The sequence below is a fragment of the Vanellus vanellus genome, assembly GCF_965231255.1.
Source record: "Vanellus vanellus genome assembly, contig: HAP1_SCAFFOLD_70, whole genome shotgun sequence".
In the NCBI taxonomy this organism is placed as follows: domain Eukaryota; kingdom Metazoa; phylum Chordata; class Aves; order Charadriiformes; family Charadriidae; genus Vanellus; species Vanellus vanellus.
Genome location: NW_028128467.1, coordinates 257,477 through 276,090, shown reverse-complemented (window position 1 = coordinate 276,090; position 18,614 = coordinate 257,477). Strand labels below are relative to the sequence as shown.

The 18,614-nt window shown below is 49.8% G+C and overlaps 2 protein-coding genes across 2 annotated transcripts in view; one reads left to right on the top strand and one right to left on the bottom strand.

Moving 5' to 3' along the window:
* The window catches only part of LOC309684387 (olfactory receptor 14A16-like), a gene marked incomplete at both ends in the record, with an annotated part of 210,076 nt that overhangs the window by 150,047 nt on the left and 41,415 nt on the right, over window positions 1-18,614 (top strand). The window lies entirely within an intron of this gene.
* LOC309684435 (olfactory receptor 6E1-like) lies at window positions 10,535-11,470 on the bottom strand (the record flags this gene model as incomplete). Its single annotated transcript, XM_082500353.1, has 1 exon — window positions 10,535-11,470. One exon carries the CDS (start codon window positions 11,468-11,470, stop codon window positions 10,535-10,537), a length of 936 nt encoding a protein of 311 aa, XP_082356479.1.

The window sequence follows — 18,614 nt, the reverse complement described above, 5'->3', positions numbered from 1 at the left end:
CCTCTGGGCTCCCTGGAGGTGTCCCTGGGGCTCCAGGGGAACCTACTGGTAAACAGCCTGAAGGAGTCCCTCGTGTTCCCACCCTTAGATGTGGAGAGAGACTTATTTCTAGCTGTTGCAAATTTAAGTCTAAGAGTAACTGTTTTGTTTTAGTATTAGACATGACAGCAGGATAATGCCAGGGAGCAATCTCCTTTTCTTCTTTGGAGGGAAGGGATTCAGCTGAGTCAATGGAGGCTTCTCAGCCTGGGTTTGTAGTCCCTGGGGCTACAAGAGCTCCATCCCATGCCCACCACAAACCCCCAGCAGGTGGCATTCCTCTGGCCTCACTTCACATGGGCACAAGAGCAGCTCCTGCATGAGAGCTCCTGGTCTCAGCTCACTTGTGAATGAGTGGAGAGGGAGGGCAGGAGGAAGATGTTCGGACACAGACACCTGGGGACATCTGTGGTGCCAGAGGTGACCAAGAGGCATGTTGGGAACTGCAAGCTCTATTGGAGCAGTTCAGAGAGACAGGGCAGCATCTGGGGGCATCTTGGTGGAGGCTGGAGGGAAATCCCTTTGGCCAACTTCAATGACAGAAGGTGTCCACGTGGAGGACAAGTGCCCCTGTAACTCTTCCTTCTGCCCAGGGCAGCCCATAGAGGGATTCAGCTGACCAAATGGAGTCGTGCGGCACGGGCAGAGTTAAGTCTCTCTCTTCTCCATCAGTTGTCTTTTCCACATGTCCCTGGAGTAGAATGGCAGGTGTCTCACGTGCATCCCTTCATTGCCTGACCTAATTCAGGGCAGCTGAACCTCAATTTAGTTTACAAATTCAGGGCTGTAGTGGTAGGGGAGGTGCCAGGGCTCTCCAGCACAACTGCATGTGCCTGACAGGGACAGCCGAGGTCCTGTACAGGAACCCCGTCCCCATCCAGCCTGGCTGTGTGACAGCCATCACCCAGAGCATCTCAGACAGAGTGGGTGCCTTTGGGCCACTGACTGAGTCCCACCCCTGCACTGGCACAAGCTCTGTCCCTTTCTCTCTCCAGAGAAACTGGGCAGCGCCTGAACAGCAAGCACATCACACCAGGGTCTCCTCTCATGCTCCTTCACTCTCAAACTATGCTGGTTCTTCTCTCCTGAATTGTTTAGCCATCCCCTTGATGATAGAATCATGGATCAGGCCAATGATTTTCACAGTGGGCCTGAATCACAGCATGTTCACACCAAGGACATTTTCAACACCATCTTGTTCTTCCTCAGACCAGCTTCATCTCCACCACAGAGTTTGCTCCCTTTGTGTGCACCTCAGTTCCTCTTCACACTGCCCTTTGCCATCCACTCCAGCATGTCTCTGCTCTGAAGCAAATCCTTTGTGCAACTGAGGTCTTGGGGCCTTGGAAGCAGGTCTTGCGAGTCTGCTCTCAGCCCAAGTGTGCCACAGCTCAGGTGCCGCAGCCCAGCCATGCCCCAAGGTCTTCAGCCTGGGCACAGAGAGGAGGGGCTGGAGCTGTGTGTGCCATCTCTTCATTCCACTTGGAGGGAAGAAGAGCTGAGGGGTGTTTGGACATCTCCCATGACTGGGGTGCTGTGATGGGTGGGTGCAGGATGATCAGGAGGCCAGAAATTTTGAGAGAGGCTTGCCCTCAGAGTGAAGGACCTGCTTAGATTTGTGGAGCTCCTCTAGGTGATAAATAAACTGGGTGAACCAGTAAGGGTCAGAAAAGAGACTGGTAAGGGTTACATTGTGGTGGGAGACAACAAACCTATTTACATCACCCTGTCAACTTTAATTGCCCTGGCATTCACTGGAAGGGGACCACAACTGCATGCAAACTGTCCTGGAGGCTTCTCGAGAATATTGGTCAAGACACAGCTGAGGACCCCAGTCTTTATAGCACAGCTGCCAGATCGGCCAACAATGGTAATGCTCATCTGCATCTGTTAATTTCCATGAAGGTAGAGCTGGACATGGACGTCTAAAGAATGTCAGTTTTGGCTATCATGTCCATGAAATAGTGGGGCCTGTCCCCCCAGAGGGAAGGAGAATAGAAGAATGTAGATGCTAGACCTCAGAGGAGCAGCCTTTGGCCTCATCTTGTGACTTTTAGTCGGGGAGCACATGTGAGCAGCACAGAAGGGCAGCAGAGCTCAGTATACCTCATCTGCAAGGACAGCATGTGTCAAGTATGAGAGTGTAGTCATACCAATAGTCAGAAAAAAACAAGCCCAGCTGTCAGGAGAGGAGCTTGGGGAAACAGAAAATTCATGGGGAAGCTCTATAGAGAAAATGAAGCATGTGAGATGAGGAGGCATGTGTTAAAACAAAGGAAGAATTCAGAAATACGGTTGGTTTTAGAAAAGCCACAGGTCCTATAGAGCTGACACTTGCACGGAAGTTCAAGGGCATAAGGATGAGCTGTTACTACTCCATGAACTTTGAAAGAAGAATTGAACATCGTGTGTGACCACTGCCGAATTCGCTAAGAGCATGTGTAGATCCAAGTTTTTCTCTGTTCTCTTCTCTCCTCCTTCTTCACCAGCAAGGCCTCCCAGTTCCATGTGCCTAAGAGGCAAAACCCCATGCAAAACCCAGCAGTGGATGGAGATCAAGTCTGGGGATACTTAGCTAAGGTCAACCCTTAGTAGTCCATTGGACCAGATGGGATGAATCTAAAGATGTTGGGAGAGCAGCCCAATGTCACAAGAGGGCTGCTGTGATACATTTTGGAAGGTCATCATGACTGAAGAATCCACATGCATTGTCGGGAAATCACAGGCATTGGCATAGCCCCAGAAAACCCCAGTGCTGGCAGGAAGGAAGCAGGCACAGGAGTAGGAGTGTGTAGCTGTGGTGGGGACGGCCAAGGACCTTGGTGGGGCTTTGACACCCAAACAGAACTGAGAGCCTTGTCTGCTCAGCTATGGCTTCTGTCTCTTCCACTGTGTGCCACGAGAGGACACCAGATTCTGACAGCTCCAGTGCATTTTTTCTCCTCACCTGCCCTCCACAGAGCCTGGGACGTGCGCTACTGCTGATCTGCACCTGGTGTTACACATTCCCACATTGCATTGCCCCCACAAAGTGACCAGAGTATTTTAAGAGGCCAAGGATACCCCTTCCCAGGGCTGGGCTCTGGGCTTGACCATTCTGCTTGGTAAAGCACATCAAGGGTTTTCACAGGGGTCTTCACATTTAAATTTCCTCCTGTACCAAGTGCCTTCGACTTCCTGCTTTACCAGTCCCCAGAGACAGGTGCTTTGCCTGCTCATTCCCTCCATGGTCTCTTCAGTGAGGGACGTCAGCAGGGCCTGCCAACACCCTCAGAAACCTCCAGGTTTGCTGCTTCTCCAGAAGCTTGGTCAGCCTTTCAGGAGCTGCAGTTCAGGAACTCGGCACCAGAGGGCTCATTCCCACAAAAAAAACCACCCGAAGGAACCAAGTTGGGGCATAATTTTCCTTTAGTCTTCAGGTCTGATGTGGCTCATTAAAGAGATTTTGGGAGTGCAGTCAAAGTGAAAAGATGTCAAAGCAGAGAGACAAAGGGAATAACATGTTTGATTTTAACTAGCCCCTTTGGCATTAATGCCAATGCGTTTGGCTTAGAGGAATGACTTCAAGTAGAGTCGGCACCATCCAGAGCCATATGGATGGACTGGCACAGACCCCACACCATCCCTTGCAGGAGGCACCCCCCCTCTCCTAGGCTGAGGCATGCATTCAAGATGCAAACCTCTGCAGTGCCCACTTGTCACAGGCCTCCTGGCAGAGGCTGACTCATTCCCCATGACCCTCCAAGCCTGCATCAGCTCATTGGGCTTTTGCTCCCCAGCACTGCAACGCTCCAGCCCATGGCAGCTTTGGCTTTGACACCCTCCCTCCATGCTGGGCCAAGGGTTCCCAGTTCCTCCTTGGCAGCTGCCCCTGCTCCCACCTCCTGCCTGCTGCCTTTTGGCCCTGGCGCTCACTCACTTTACACCAGCAGCCTCCTCAGAGGGATGTTTCTCTTCATGGCTATTCAGAGAGATCCTTCCCGCCCTTGGAGGAGGCTGTCCTGAAAGGCCTATGAGATTCCCTGAGCTCCTTCACCCTTCAGAGCTGCTTCCCAGGGCACCGCTTGTATCAGTCTCCCACACACATCAAAGTCGTCTTCTCTGGAGCCCGCCCATCTGTGCTCCGCTGCTGGCCTTCCTCACTCCTCTTTGGCACCTGGGACACCACTATTTCCTGGTCACGACAGCCAGGGCTGACACTGTTGATCACATCCTGACCAGCTCTTCCATGTTGGCCAGTACCTGGGCTAGGTGAGCACCACCCTTCCTGGCCCACCTGGCAGCTGTGTTAAGAAGTCATCCCAAGATCCTCCAGACTGTTGGCACCCTGTTGCTTTGCCTGGCCACTGAATGCCAGGATACTTACGGTTCTTCATGGGAACCTGCTCATGAACCTGGAGGCTTCTCTGGGTAGATGTCAGAAGAGTTTCAAAGGTCCCTTATGGAGGCTGAGTGCCTTTCTTGCTGGGATCATCACAGACCAGCACCTCCTGGTGAAAAAAAACACCCTTGGATGCAAACTCTCTGGTCCTACGCACTGGTAAGTGTGTAGTTGGCTCATGTGAACCCTGGCTTGTTCCCCATCCACTGCTGGTTGTTCTCCTCCGGAATCCTGCCTCAAAGCACAAAGGCCTGGGAGACCTTGCTGGTGGTAACAGTAGAAAAGAGGACATCAAGTGTCTCAGATCTATCTACACCTACTCCTACTAAATTCAGCAGTGCTGCTACATTATCCCTTGGGCTTCTTTAACTGTTCCAGAAGTAGCAAAAGCTCATCTTGGTGCCCTGGAATTCCTTTTGAGTTTCAATTCAGTTTTGATATGGACCATTGCTGGGCCTGGACAGTGCTCTCCTTTAGGGCAAGATGTATCCAGGCACACTGTTCAAGTTATTGGTCTTTTCATTGACTGTATCACCAAGGGAGTGAGTGAAGATGCCTGTGCGATGTGCTTCATGGCCATGCAACGCGTGTCACTGTGGGATAGAGAGGGGTCAGACCTTGCCTCTGAATAGACCTGGTGACTGATGCCTCTGACTGATGCCTCTGAATGATGGCATCACACAACAGAACAGACACCAAATAGCACTCTCTGCGATGCTGTCTGGGGCATCTGTGATGCATCCACCCTGAATGGGAACTGTTTTCTCGTAGGTCCCGTGTGGTCCATGCCAGCCTTGGCATCTCATGTAGCTCTCTGGGCCTAGGTTTGAACATGAAATTGAGTAGCTGCCCCAAATTCTGTCAGGCAATGTGGGGCTGAACAGGGGAACAATGCCATTATTGTCACTGCAGATCTCTATGATTAGAGAGAGAACACAGAAAAGAATATAGGAGTTCTCTATCATAGGTTCTATGATTCTGTGGTTCTGTGAAAGGGCGGTCGATTGGAAGCTTGCTGAACACCTGGGGTCAGAAGGTTGTGTCCAGAGATACGCAATCCATCTAGAGGTCATTTACTACGTCTGTACGTGGGGAGTCGACACTGGGACCAACACTCTTTAACAACTAGGTTAATGGCCTGGATGGTGGGGCAGAGTTCACCCTCAGCGGGTTGCAGATGATATGAAACTGAGAGGAGCTGCTGCTACACAAGATGGTTGTGCTGCCCTGCTGAGGGACCTCAGCAGGCTGGAGAAAGGAGCAGAGGGGAACTTCACCGAGTTCAACAAGGGGAAATGCCCAGGCAGCAGTAACACCATTCAGCAGTACATGTTGTAGAATCATAGAATCATAGAATTGCTGAGGTTGGAAGGGACCTTTAAGGTCATCAAGTCCAACCATTAACCTACCCTGACAAAAAACACTTCAAAACCATGTCCCTAAGTACCAAATCTGCCCTTTTTATAAACACCTCCAGGGATGGTGAATCCACCACCTCCCTGGGCAGCCTATTCCAATTATAAAAACCCGTTCAGTGAAAAAGTGTTTCCTAATATTCAATCTACACCTCCCCTGACATAACTTGAACCCATTTCCTCTGGTCCTATCACTTGTCACCAGGGAGAAGAGGTCAGCCCCCACCTCTCTACAACCTCCTTTCAGGTAGTTGTAGAGGGTGATAAGGTCTCCCCTCAGCCTCCTCTTCTCCAGGCTAAACAACCCCAGTTCCCTCAGTCGTTCCTCATAAGATTTGTCCTCCAGACCCCTTACCAGTTTCGTTGCCCTTCTCTGGACACGTTCCAACACCTCAATGTCCTTCTTGTAGTGAGAGGCCCAAAACTGAACGCAGTACTCGAGTTGGGGTCTCACTGGGCCGAGTACAGGGGGATGATCATTGCCTCAGTCCTGCTCGCCACACTAGTCCTGATACAGGCCAGGATGCTGTTGGCCTTCTTGGCCACCTGGGCACACTGCCGGCTCACATTCAGCCGGCTGTCCACCCGGGTCTTTTTCTGCCGGGCAGCTTTCCAGACACACCGCCCCCATCCTGTAGTGCTGCAGGGGGTTGTTGTGACCCAAGTGCAGGACCCGGCACTTGGACTTGTTGAACCTCACACCATTGGCCTCGGCCCATTAGTCCAGCCTGTCCAGATCCCTCTGCAGAGCCAACCTACCCTCAAGCAGATCAGCACGCCCACCTAGTTTAATGTCATCTGCGAACTTACTGAGGGTGCATTCGATCCCCTCATCCAGACCATTGATAAAGATATTAAAGAGAACCGGCCCCAGCACCAAGCCCTGGGATACAACACTTGTGACCGGACACCAACTGGATTGAACTCCATTCACCACCACTCTCTGGGCACGGCCATCCAGATGGTTTTTTACCCAGCGAAGAGTACACCTGGTCCAGGCCATGAGCAGCCAGTTTCTCCAGGAGAATGCTGTGGAAAACGGTGTCAAAAGCTTTGCTACAATCCAGGTAGATAACATCCACAGCTTTTCCCTCATCCACTAAGTGGGTCACCTTGTCATAGAAGGAGATGAGGTTTGTCAGGCATGACCTGCCTTTCACAAACCCATGCTGACTGGGCCTGATCACCCTATTCTCCTGCATGTGCCATGTAATGGCCCTGAGGATGATCTGTTCCATGACCTTCCCAGGCACCGAGGTCAGACTGACCGGCCTGTAGTTCCCTGGATCCTCCTTCCTGCCCTTCTTGTGGATGGGTGTCATGTTTGCCAACCTCCAGTCAGCTGGGACCTCCCCGGTTAGCCAGGACTTCTCATAAATGATGCAAAGTGGGCTGGTGAGCACTTCCGCCAGCTCCCTCAGTACCCTTGGGTGGATCCCATCTGGCCCCATTGATTTGTGTACCTCCAGGTGCTGAAGCAGGTCCCTCACCATTTCCCCTTGGATTACAGGGGATGCGTTCTGCTCCCCATCCCTGTCTTCCATCTCAAGGGTCTGGGCACTCAGAGAACAACTGGTTCTACTGCTGAAGACTGAGGCAAAGACGGCATTAAGTACCTCAGCCTTTTCCTCATCCTTGGTCACGATGTTACTGGTCCCATCTACTAGAGGATAGAGATTATCCTCAGTCTTCTTTTTATTGCTAATACATTTATAGAAACTTTGTTTGTTGCCCTTGACAACAGAAACCAGGTTTAGTTCTAGCTGGGCTTTGGCCCTTCTGATTTTCTCCCTACATAGCCTCTCTACCTCTTTGTAGTCCTCATGAGTGGCCTGCCCTTCCAAAGGCCATAAATCCTCTTTTTCTCCTTAGGTTGCAACCCTAGCTCCCCGTTCAGCCAGGCCGGTCTTTTTCCCAAACGGCTTGTCTTTTGGCACAGGGGGACAGCCTGCTCCTGCGCCTTTAAGACTTCCTTCTTGAAAACCATGCAGGCTTCCTGGGCTCCTTTGCCCTGGAGGACTGCCTCCCAGGGGACTTTGTCAACCAGGCTCCTGAAAAGCCCCAAGTCTGCCCCCCGGAAGTCCAGGGTAGCAGTTCTGCTGACAATTACGATAGATGGGACTCCTCGTTTTGAACTACAGAAATTCAACAGACCTCGTAAAGGAATAGTTCATCACTTTAGAGAATTATATTTTTTTGTGTGTGTGTATATATACATTAGAAGACAAATACAACAGTAATTTGAGTGAGACTGCACTTTTAGAGGACTCTAGTGTCTGAATTTGTGACTATATTTACTTTATAGCCAGCTGTGGTGTGTGGGTTTCGATGTCTCAGCGTTTTCGAGCTTGCCCGGAGCGGGGACCTCAGGAGGGAGACCTCAGCACTCGACCCAAGCTGCCACCACGGTTATTTCATACCATGAGCGTCGTCACATTCAATACAGATTAGAAAGTTTGCTGCAAAGTTCATTCTCTCCCTTGATGGCTGCCATCCTGAGAACTTCTTCCCCAGTGCCAGATCCCCCAGCCCTCCCCCTCCTCCCGAAGCCGTAGCGCTCGCAGTGTCCCACATTTACTGTCCACTGCTGGGAGTGCACAGCTTCTGACTGATATCGTTGGCTGAGTGTAGTCTTTGTATATTTTGTATTGGTATCTGGATCCCTATTGGTTCTTTAGTGTTATTAATGTAAATTATCCAATCTTTGTCTATTAAATCTGTTGACATTTCCACCCATGTGTTTGCTTGTTTTTGCCTGATTCCCCTTCCTGGGTGGGCAGGGGTCATCGGGTGACAGAGTGATTGTCTAAAGGACAATAAATTGTGAGGGATTTCTCAAACCATAACACAGGCACAACTTTATGGTGAGGCTCTGGACTTGGTTTCTTCTTCCCCATTGCTCGGGGAAGCCGGGAGGTGGTGTGCGGTTTTCCTACACTCAGCCTCGCTCACCCTCAGACCCCACCACCCCCAGGAAGAGCCCTGAGTCACCAGTGAGGGGCAGGACCTGCCTTCCCAGGGCCTGGGGGTCAGGGGTTGGCCTTTCTGCTGCATCAAACCAACCAAGGGGTTCCTCAGCATTACAGCCACCTGCACAGTGCCTTTGCCTATCTGCAACCACAGCCTCCAGTTATCTCCTCTAACGAGCCCATGGGGAGGCTTTGGCAGTAACGACCCTCAGTGGGCCCAATCAAGGCTTCAAGGTACTTTGCTTCTGACTTGGACTTCTGGAGCACTTTGTTCAGTCTCCTCTCAGTGTCTGCGGTTAATGGAGTCAGGGCCAAATACACCATGGGGCTCGTTAAAGTACAGAAAGTCCAAACGAGCTATTTCTCTCCCTGTAATATTCTTCACGTATTCAATAAAGCTAATTGGAGATGTTTCATACTGTAATTTAGAAGGAAGATTTTAAAGAGAACCTAACAGAAAATATTAATTTTTTTTTATTTCAAAGGGTTTTTTTATTAACAGTTCAGTTAGAGAAGAGGCGATAGAAGCAGTCAGCAGTTGATATTGATGCAGAGAGTATCCTCAGGAGGTCCGGGCAGCCAGGAAAAGCAGTCCCCTGAGGTCTGAGACTGTATGGACAGCCTTGCTCCTCACCTCCCCTTCCTCCCCATCCCTGTCATTGGCCAACTGGGGTTTGCATCACTTTTCCTTACCTCAGACTTCTCCACTGAACTCTGCAGCTGGGTGTTACAGCTCCATTGCACCATCTCCCTCCTGCGCTCCTCAGAGACCTGGCTGCACCCAGGCGCAGGAGGAGTTTTCCTCTTCGCAAGCAGAGAAAAGTAAAGCATGATCAAGTTTGATAAACAATAAAACACCCTCTGCAACCAGATGCTCAGGACAAGCTGCCTCTAATGCGGTTGCTTTGCTACAAGGGATGATCTTATCAGAAATGCTGTAGATGGACAGGTACAAAAAGAGAGATATAAACGTAGTTACAGACTTGGCTAAAGGAGATAATTAGACGACGGAAAGACAGGCAAACTTGTAACTCCCTGAAGCTCAAAGCAGCAGCTGGATAGGTGACAGGAATCTGAATGACCAAAGAGGAAGGGCAGGAGAAAAGTGGAGTGCAATAGAAAAGGCCTTTGTCGAGACAGTCTGCATCTGAAAAGCTGACTTTAGAAATGGTCATTGTATATAAACAGGTGATACATGTCTGAAAGTTGAGGGAAATTAAAACCACTTTATTAACAGGCAGAATAGTGGCAATGAAGTCACAGGGGAAGATCTATAATTCTGTGGAATGTAATTTTTGAAAGGTCATTGGATTTGTAGAGGTCTTGTGAGAGAGGACAATCAAGTGTTGGACCCAACTTTGAAGGAGGCCAAAAGTGCAGCTCAGGGAACTACTGGCCCAGAAAGCCAACCACATCCTGGGCTGCATCAAAAGGAGCGTACCCATAATGTGTCCTACAGCCCTAGGCAACAATCCCCGTAGTCCAAATGGTGATCCAGAGAGCTGCTCTCTGTGATTCATCTTGATGGGTTTACACCCCTGACATTGCTTGTGCCTTCTTCAGTTGCAGATGAGCTTCTTATCACTCAACCTAAAACAATCCAATGAGAACATAAATCTCCTGAGACATCTGCGTTTGGAGGTTATATGCATATTCATTGGTATTATTTAACATAGGAGAGCAGATCATTGGAGTTGCTGTCCAGAAAGGCATCATGATTGAGGGAAAAGCTATCGTGTTGCACGGGCAATGGCTTCATTCAGGGCCAGTATCACAGCCTTGTTTCTAAGACTGTAGATGAATGGATTTAAGAATGGGTACAGGACAGTGTTCAGCAAAGCTACCATTCTGTTTGCCTCCAAGGAAACATCTCCTGAAGGATGCACATAGAGAGCAATGCAGCTCCCGTATACAATGGCCAAGGTGGTGAGATGAGAAGAACATGTAGCAAAGGCCTTCTTCCTGCCGGAGGCTGCTGGGAGGTGTAGAATACAGGGAAGGATGCCTATGTAAAATGTCAGAGTTAAACATAAGGAACTGAGAACAACAAACGATAATAAAACCGAGTCTATTTTCCAAATCAGGCTGGTGTCAGAGCAGGACAATTTGAATAAGGGGGAGTTGTCACAAAAAAAATGATGGATCTTGTTTGAGCCACAGAAAGTCAGCTTGTAGAGGAGGACCGGACGGTAAGTCAAGAGTGTGATGCCCATGACCCAAGCAGCAAGAACCAGGTGGATGCAGAGCTGAGGCTTCACGATGGCAGTGTAACGCAAAGGCTGGCAGATGGCAACATAGCGGTAAAAGGACATGACAACAAGTAGAACAAACTCTGTACAGCCCAGGGCAAAATAGAAATAGGATTGGGCAAAGCAGCTGCTTAGTGAGATTGTTCTCCTACCAGAACCCAGGATCACAAACAATTTGATGCTCGTGGAGGACGTAAAGCAGATTTCCAGGAAGGACAGGTTGCTGATGAAAAAGTACATGGGGGTTTGCAGGCGGTGATCCACACACACGAGGAAAATGATGGTTGTGTTCCCCATCACTGTTGTCAGGTATATGAGCAGAAGGACCAGAGAGAGAAATAGCTGTAGTCTTTGATCAAGCCCCGAGAAACCCTCGAGGATGAACTCAGTAACTGCAGTTTCATTTTCTGGTCCCATGCTGAATTTCAGTTCATCCTGCCGAGACAGGAACACGGCACAAAGCCAAGTGTGATAATTTCATGGTCTGGATGACCAGGTCTGTCCTTCCTCTTCTACGCCTTTGTTTTCCTGCAGTCTTCCTATAGAACACAGAGATAGTCCTCCAAGCATTTCTCACACCCTAGCTTTTATGTTTTACATTTCAGTTAGAGTCCCCAGAGTATTTGTCATCTTCTTTCTACCTTTTTCAAACACTCACAAAGGGTTCTTTCTGCAGAACAGAAGATTTTAAAGAGGCTTTTAGCCATTTCAGCCCATTCCTGGGAAATTCCAAATTCACTCAGACCTATTGCAAACATCTGTCATACCTATGTGCCAAACTCATCTCTTCTATTGCACAAATGCTAAACCATCAAATCAAATCAAATCAAATCAAATCAAATCAAATCAAATCAAATCAAATCAAATCAAATGTGTATGTTGAAAGCTCTTTTTTGTACTTTTCAGTACTTGCCTTTTTGGGCTAGGAATCCCTGAGGATTTGTTGATTTCAAACCAAGTAATATCAAGCACCTCTTTTGTAATCCCCTGCTCTCCTCCACAGATTCTTGTTCTCTTCTTGCTTTCTTCAGGAAAGGGGGAGTGGGTGGAATAGGGACCACATAGAACTTGTCTTCTTCCGTATTCTAAATAATGATTGAAATTTACCATGGTTCCACACACTCTGTCACACGGTCTCCTCTGACATTTGTCTGTGCCGAAATGCAGTGCTTTCCAAACAGCGGCTCATTGCTATTACTACCAAATGTCCTGACCTAAATGCAGGGCAAGAGAAGAGTGTCTGGAAGAGATTTGTAATCTTTCTTTGGCATGCCAGTTATGGGTTGGGAGGACCCAGCCTCTAGCATTTTCTTGTGTCTCCATTGACTGTAGAGGGAGCCTTGGGGAAACAAGTTCTCATAGGCACCTGCAACGAAGTACATGAAACTCATTATTCAAGTCTCAAATCTCTGACTCATTAACTTACTGTTGTTTTTTACATCAAAATACACATCTAACAGAAGGAAGCACAAGAAAAAATACATGCAATAAAGACTGATGTTTTTCCCTTCATCTTTGCATTTGCTTTTAGACATAGAAAGAAGCAGAGCAGATGACCCCCCCAAATTAGGATGATTCAAAATGGAAGGGGAGGAGAGGGAGGGGAGGAGACGGTGGGTTTGAAGCAGGGATGCAAAGCTTCTCCACAGCCTGTGTTGTCCCCGCAGGCTCTGTCCAGGGCAGAATGGGTAGCACTCACCCAAGGAGTAAAATGGGAAGTTCAGTATAGGGCGGTGCCCCATGCTTGCATGGACATTTGAGCTTAGGGCTCAGGCTTGTCTTAGAACCCAATCGCCCGGCTTGTTCTTTGCCTCTAGTCTGGCACAGGGGAATTTCTGCACTGGCTCTTGCCTGGAAAACTTTCTGAGGTTAAACCACTGGCTGGATGCGGCTCAGGCTCAGTCACCTACAGCAGGATGAGCATAGTGAGTCAGTGCAACAGAGGTCACAGTCCCAGTTTCCATTTTCTGGGTCAGTTCAAACACCCAAAGGGTTGTGTGTTCTTACTCTGTTGGGTGACACCTAAATTATCTGAAAATAAGAGGAGAGAGCAACGCTCATGTTTCATAGTAGCTGGAGCCCACGCGGGCTGCTCCCGGCAAAGGGACAATGCCGCAGAAGAAGCAGTCTCTACACTGGGCACAGAGGGTCCGATGGCATACAAGTTGGTGGGCTGAGCATGGATAGAGTTGTCATTGCCCAGCAGCTAAAGATAAGCATGGAGCACAACCAGGAGTTCGTAAGGACAGAATAGTATGAGGGGTTGCAAATGGCGCTGCAGCAAAGGAAACACATCCCAGCACATAGGTTAAACTCAGCTGGGCCCAGGAAGACAGAGGAGAAGGTCTGTGACTTGTAAGCAGCCACAGAGACTGCCAAACATGTTAGGGGAATGACCAAAGTGAATTAAATGGCCAAGAAGGACAAGATGCTGAGGAAGGGATCCATGGGGGTGTGGTATAGCGGCAGAGTCAAATGACGGCAATGGTGACTGCATTCCCCGTGACAGTGAGCAGATAAATCACCAGCAGCAGTGTGAAAAGGAGGACTTTCCACTCTGGAATGACTGGAAAGGTCTTCAGGAAAGATGTGGTATGGTTGTGAGGATCCATTTCTGTACCCAGTCAGCTGAACGCATGACAAGGGTAACTAATACCATGTTGTGTTTTTGACCCTTCCTTCCCTTTTCTTGGGCTTCCTCTTCCTTCTTGAAATGGGACACCAGAACTGCCCTCTGTAAGGATTCTGCTTTTCTCTGTGTTTTTACCCAGTGGCATGAAACAAATATTGATCCAGCCCACTTGTCTTCAGACTCAGGAAATGCCTCTCCAGCCTTGCTGGCTTGCATGGGTATTCTGGACTGCCAGCTAGGAACTGATATTTCTGGCAAAAGCTGTATGAATTCTGTTACATTTCTCATGGTGGTGTAGCTGGGCATCAAGCCTGTGCAAGTGTGCAGCCAGAGCTCTACAGTCATTAATCCCCTGGGTGGTCCAGGGACCCTCCCAACTCATCATCTACATCGACAAGAGGAGACACTGGTCTGAGAGAGGGGATTGACATTTGACATGGAACCAAAGGATTGAGTTGAGTCACCCCCTTCAAAATTAACCAGCTCCAAAATGAGCCAAAATGAGTCACCTTCAAAATTAACTGCTGGACTTGGCAGTGTTAGGTTCACAGTTGGACTCGATGATCTTAAAGGCTTTTTCCAACCTCAATCACTCTATAATTCTATGATCATTTCAGAAGCATCTCTTCTACAGACCCACGCAGCCATTGCAAAAGTCTCCTTGCAATTTCCCTTTAAGCCTTCCCTTGACTAGGATGCCTACAGCACCATAATCCGTGTGTTGCTATATACGTACTGAAATCGGCACTCTCGGATAAGTCCCTGTTGTGTGTAGCCCTGGAAAACTCCTTTTGAGTGTAAAGGAAAACAGAACCAGCAGGAAAGTGGTTTGGCAACAAAATAGGAAAACAGAGCAAAGGGGGAAAAAGGGACCGTGTGAGTGGAAACAGGTTTCTAGTCAGCAGGCTTCTCTGATGGAGCCCTGCAGTAGCCTGTGTCCCGTGTTCTCATTGGAGCCAATTTCCAACTACCTTCTGTGCGGGCGCATCCTCTGTTCTTAGTGGGCATGTGTGAATGGCAGTGAACTTCAAGCTGGAATCACCGGTGAGGAGGATACGAGGTCTGTCTTCCAGCAACTGGAGCAGGGCTGCAAACATCCTGGACTCCAATGCCCGGGTGCAGGCAATGAGGAGACCATGAAGACCAGGGTCCAGCAGCTGGATAGAACCAGTGCCTAAGGCAGACCTGGGTCTTCTCCTAGAGAGACTCATGGGCTGGAGAAGGCTGACTGGCTCTCTCCTGCCCTCTGCACAAGGCTCACAGGGCCCTGCTGACCATAGACCTCAACGTTGCAAGAGCTGAGGAACTCATGGAGGAACAGCATGGTACAAATTGGCAAAATGGGCTTTGAGTCCTTGCCGGTCCTGGCTCTCCAGACTGTACCTGCACAGCTTGATCAGGACACGGTTCTTCAGCCGCCACCAGCATCAGGTAGGCACCAGTGAGGACCCTCAGCTCCCTTCAGTCAGGGGAGCGGTGTCTGTAAGCAAGTTGTCTTGTGGAAGAAAAAGGGGGCCAAGGTGTCTGGGAGTCACTATCAGAACCCAAGTGGGAAAGGAAAAATGCTCTTGTTTTTGACAGAAAAGCTCCCCTGGAGTCAAAGCGTGGGTCAGACCTTAACTAGAGCCAAGAGTGAACGTAAATATCATCCAGGAAAAAATTCCTTCAGGTGCACTGGCTCAAACCAGATCACTCACAGAATCCCAGGATCACACCGGTAGGGTTTTGGAGGTGGTCTGTGGAGATTGTCTTGTCTCACCCACCTGCTAAACCCCCCTTCAGTTAATGTGCCTGAAGGGTGGTGGGATCTGCTCAGGGAAGGCTGCTCATGGGCCCCTCGTCCCCCCGCTCTGGCCTCACACACATCAAGAGCGACCAACAGCTGGGGCACATCTGGAGCAAGGCTTCATGTGTGATCAGAGATGGATCTGCAGAGACCCCCACCAGGAATGGCTGCAACCTTACAGTTACAAAAGGACTCTGCTTGTGAAGAAACCATTAGCCTTGGTAACTAGGTGGTTCCATTCTTATGATGCAGGTGGATGGAGACCTCTCTTATGAAGAAAGGTTGAGAGAGTTGGGGTTCTTCAGTCTGCAGAAGAGAAGGCTCCAGGGAGACCTTACAGTGGCCTTCCAGTACTTAAAGGGGGCCTACAAGAAAGCTGGAGAGGGACTTTTTACAAGGGCATGTAGTGATAGGACGAGGGGGAATGGCTTCAAACTGGAAAAGAGGAGATTTAGATTGGATATGGGAAAAGAAATTCTTCACTCTGAGGGTGGTGAGACACTGGCACAGGTTGCCCAGAGAAGCTGTGGCTGTTCCATCCCTTGAGGTGTTCAAGGCCAGGCTGGATGGGGCTTTGAGCAACCTGGACTGATGGAAGGTGCCCATGACAGGGGGTTGGAACAAGATGATTTTTAAGGTCCCTTCCAACTCTAACCATCCTAGGGTCTATGATTCTATAACCTGAAACGGGAGATTCTGACCTGGAACAGGAAGAACATCAGACAGACAGACACTGGAGCAAGTTGTCCAGGCAGGCTATGGAACGTCTACTCTTTGAAGTTTTCAAGACCCTACTGGGACACAGCCCTGACCACCAAGTCTGACTTCACTGGAGACAATGCTCTGTGCAATTGCTACCCTAAATGATGTCTCAGGGTCCTTCTCTCCCTTTGCACTCAGAGGAGAGACCTGAGGGGTCCACCTGTCATGAGGAGCAAGTCAGCAGAGCTTAACCTAAGTCAGCTCCCTTAACCTAAAGCTGGAGCCAAGCAGAACCCTGTGCACCATTCCTCTAGGAGGGTGGAGTCCTAACTGTCACTAGATCAGCAGCTGAGCTCACTTTAGCCCCCAGCAAGTGAAGCACCTTGACCTCTGGGGAAGGTTTGGGTTTCCTCTCTCCTTAAAGGGCAGAGCCTGGCACCCCTGTTGGGGACTTATCCTGTCCCACATTCCCAGTCTCCTTAGCTTGGAGGAAATCACTCCTCCCTCCCCAACAACCATTCGTGGAGTCTAGAAGGAGAAGCTGTGAGGAGCATCTCATTATAGTTCTGCTCTGTGAGCTGGAAGAGATCACGGCTCATTCCCCGGCTTGTTTCCCCACCTCCGAAGAGCACAGAGGTCCAAGGGAGGGCAGCTCAGGGCTTTTATCCCCCCGGGGCTTCACTTGCACAGGGCTCACTTGCTGTGACACAGAGAGTTGAGCTGCAGCAGGAACCTTCAGGAGCCTCTTCTATAAACCCGGGAGGCACTGCAGAGAAGGGGATATTCAGGTGCTGCTGAAGACTCTCAGAAGGAGATGGTGACAGGTGAGTGCAAGGACAGAGCAGTGACTAAGTCATGGGTCAGGGTCTGCAGGCAGAATTGGAAAGGGGAGGGTGGAATGGGGACGAGGCAGGAGATAGCCCCCAGACCTTGCCTTTCATGCTCCATTCCCCTCAGAGGAAGGGCTGTGACATCCTGCTGGGGACTACAGGTAGGTGCTGGGTTTGCTGAGGTGGGTATCATTAATGTGCCAATGGCTCTTTGCACAGCGGCCACTAGGAAGTGGGACCATGTGTCTTGGTACAGCCCTGTCCTGCATGTCTTCTTCTTCCAGCTCACTCTTTCCTCTGGATACCCTCCCTGGGTCTTTGACACCACTGAACAGATACAGGCAGCGTGGTTGTCAGTGCAGAGACAGAGCTGCGGGGCATCAGCTGATGGGCACTCGGACACCTCCATGGACATGAAGAGGTTGGAGAGGAGGGTATGGGGCCAGCGTGCCAACACACGTCCTTTAATGTCTCAACTCTTATTCTCTCTCTGTCTCTTTCTCCATCTTGCTTGTGTCTTAGGGCTTCACCTCAATGCCTCAGCTCTCTCACAGCTGTCTCTCAGCCATCCACATGGGGTGTGATTTACTGAGAGCACTGACTCTGGGGCACCCTCCCCATGGAAGCACCTTCTGGAACAATGCATCCCAGTGTAGGTGCGCTGAATCACTGAGTCAAAGGGCTCCTCCGTCCCAGGAACTCTCTGGGCTCACCAGGTGCCTGCCTTGGCCATCTCCAACTCTCTGTCAAATGTGTGAAGTTTGAGGCAGAGCATCATCAGGGACAGTGTTTTGTCTGACCCGAGTATTATGGAAGCCCAGAGAGGTGGTGTGGGCTTTCTCTTTCAGCCACAGGCGTTCCCTGGGCAGGCAACCAGGTGTGTATCAGGCATTTACTGGAAACGTGTGCTTCATGAGGATCCTTCTCTGCCTCAGCCCCCACTCACCCCCGGGACACTCTTGTGTCTTCACTGCAGTGCTGAACAGGGAGCCCTGAGCACTCAGGTGGCAATGCTGAGGTCCAGGTGCTGTGCTGCTGCAGGGAGGCAGCCCAAATGCACCCAGAAATGTAAGGTGAGGAGGAAGAGATGTCCAGCAAATGATCGTCACCCCTGTCCTTTTTGCCTCCTCCTTGTGCAACGTCGCTTTTCCTCATTTGGCTTAGAACCTCAGGGACCTCTTCTCTGGAATCCCGTTTTCCCCACCCTTCTCTCCCAAGTTCAAATCTGCTTGTGAGTCTCCTGTCTAACAGACCCTTTGCAGTGCCTTCAGCTACCAAGCTAGTAAGTCCTGGCCACTCTTGGTCAGTGGAAAGAGATGGACTGTCCAGGGACAGAATTGTGTCATCAGAAAGCAAATGTTTCAGGGAGTTGAGACCTCTAGCCCTCTTCAGTGTCCATTCTTCCTCAGTGGAAAGAAGCTGTCTATGGCACGATGCGTTCCCCTAAAGGCTTTTTTTGCATGATGGAGTTTTCCTCTCTGGCCCGTCTTTCTGTTGCTTGAAATTTGGCTAAAACCTATGCTGGGTACTCCTGGCAATAACTTCACGCATCACAATCTAATTGTGATCAAATGAACATTTTCTTTCATTCCACAGAAATAGGCACCTCGA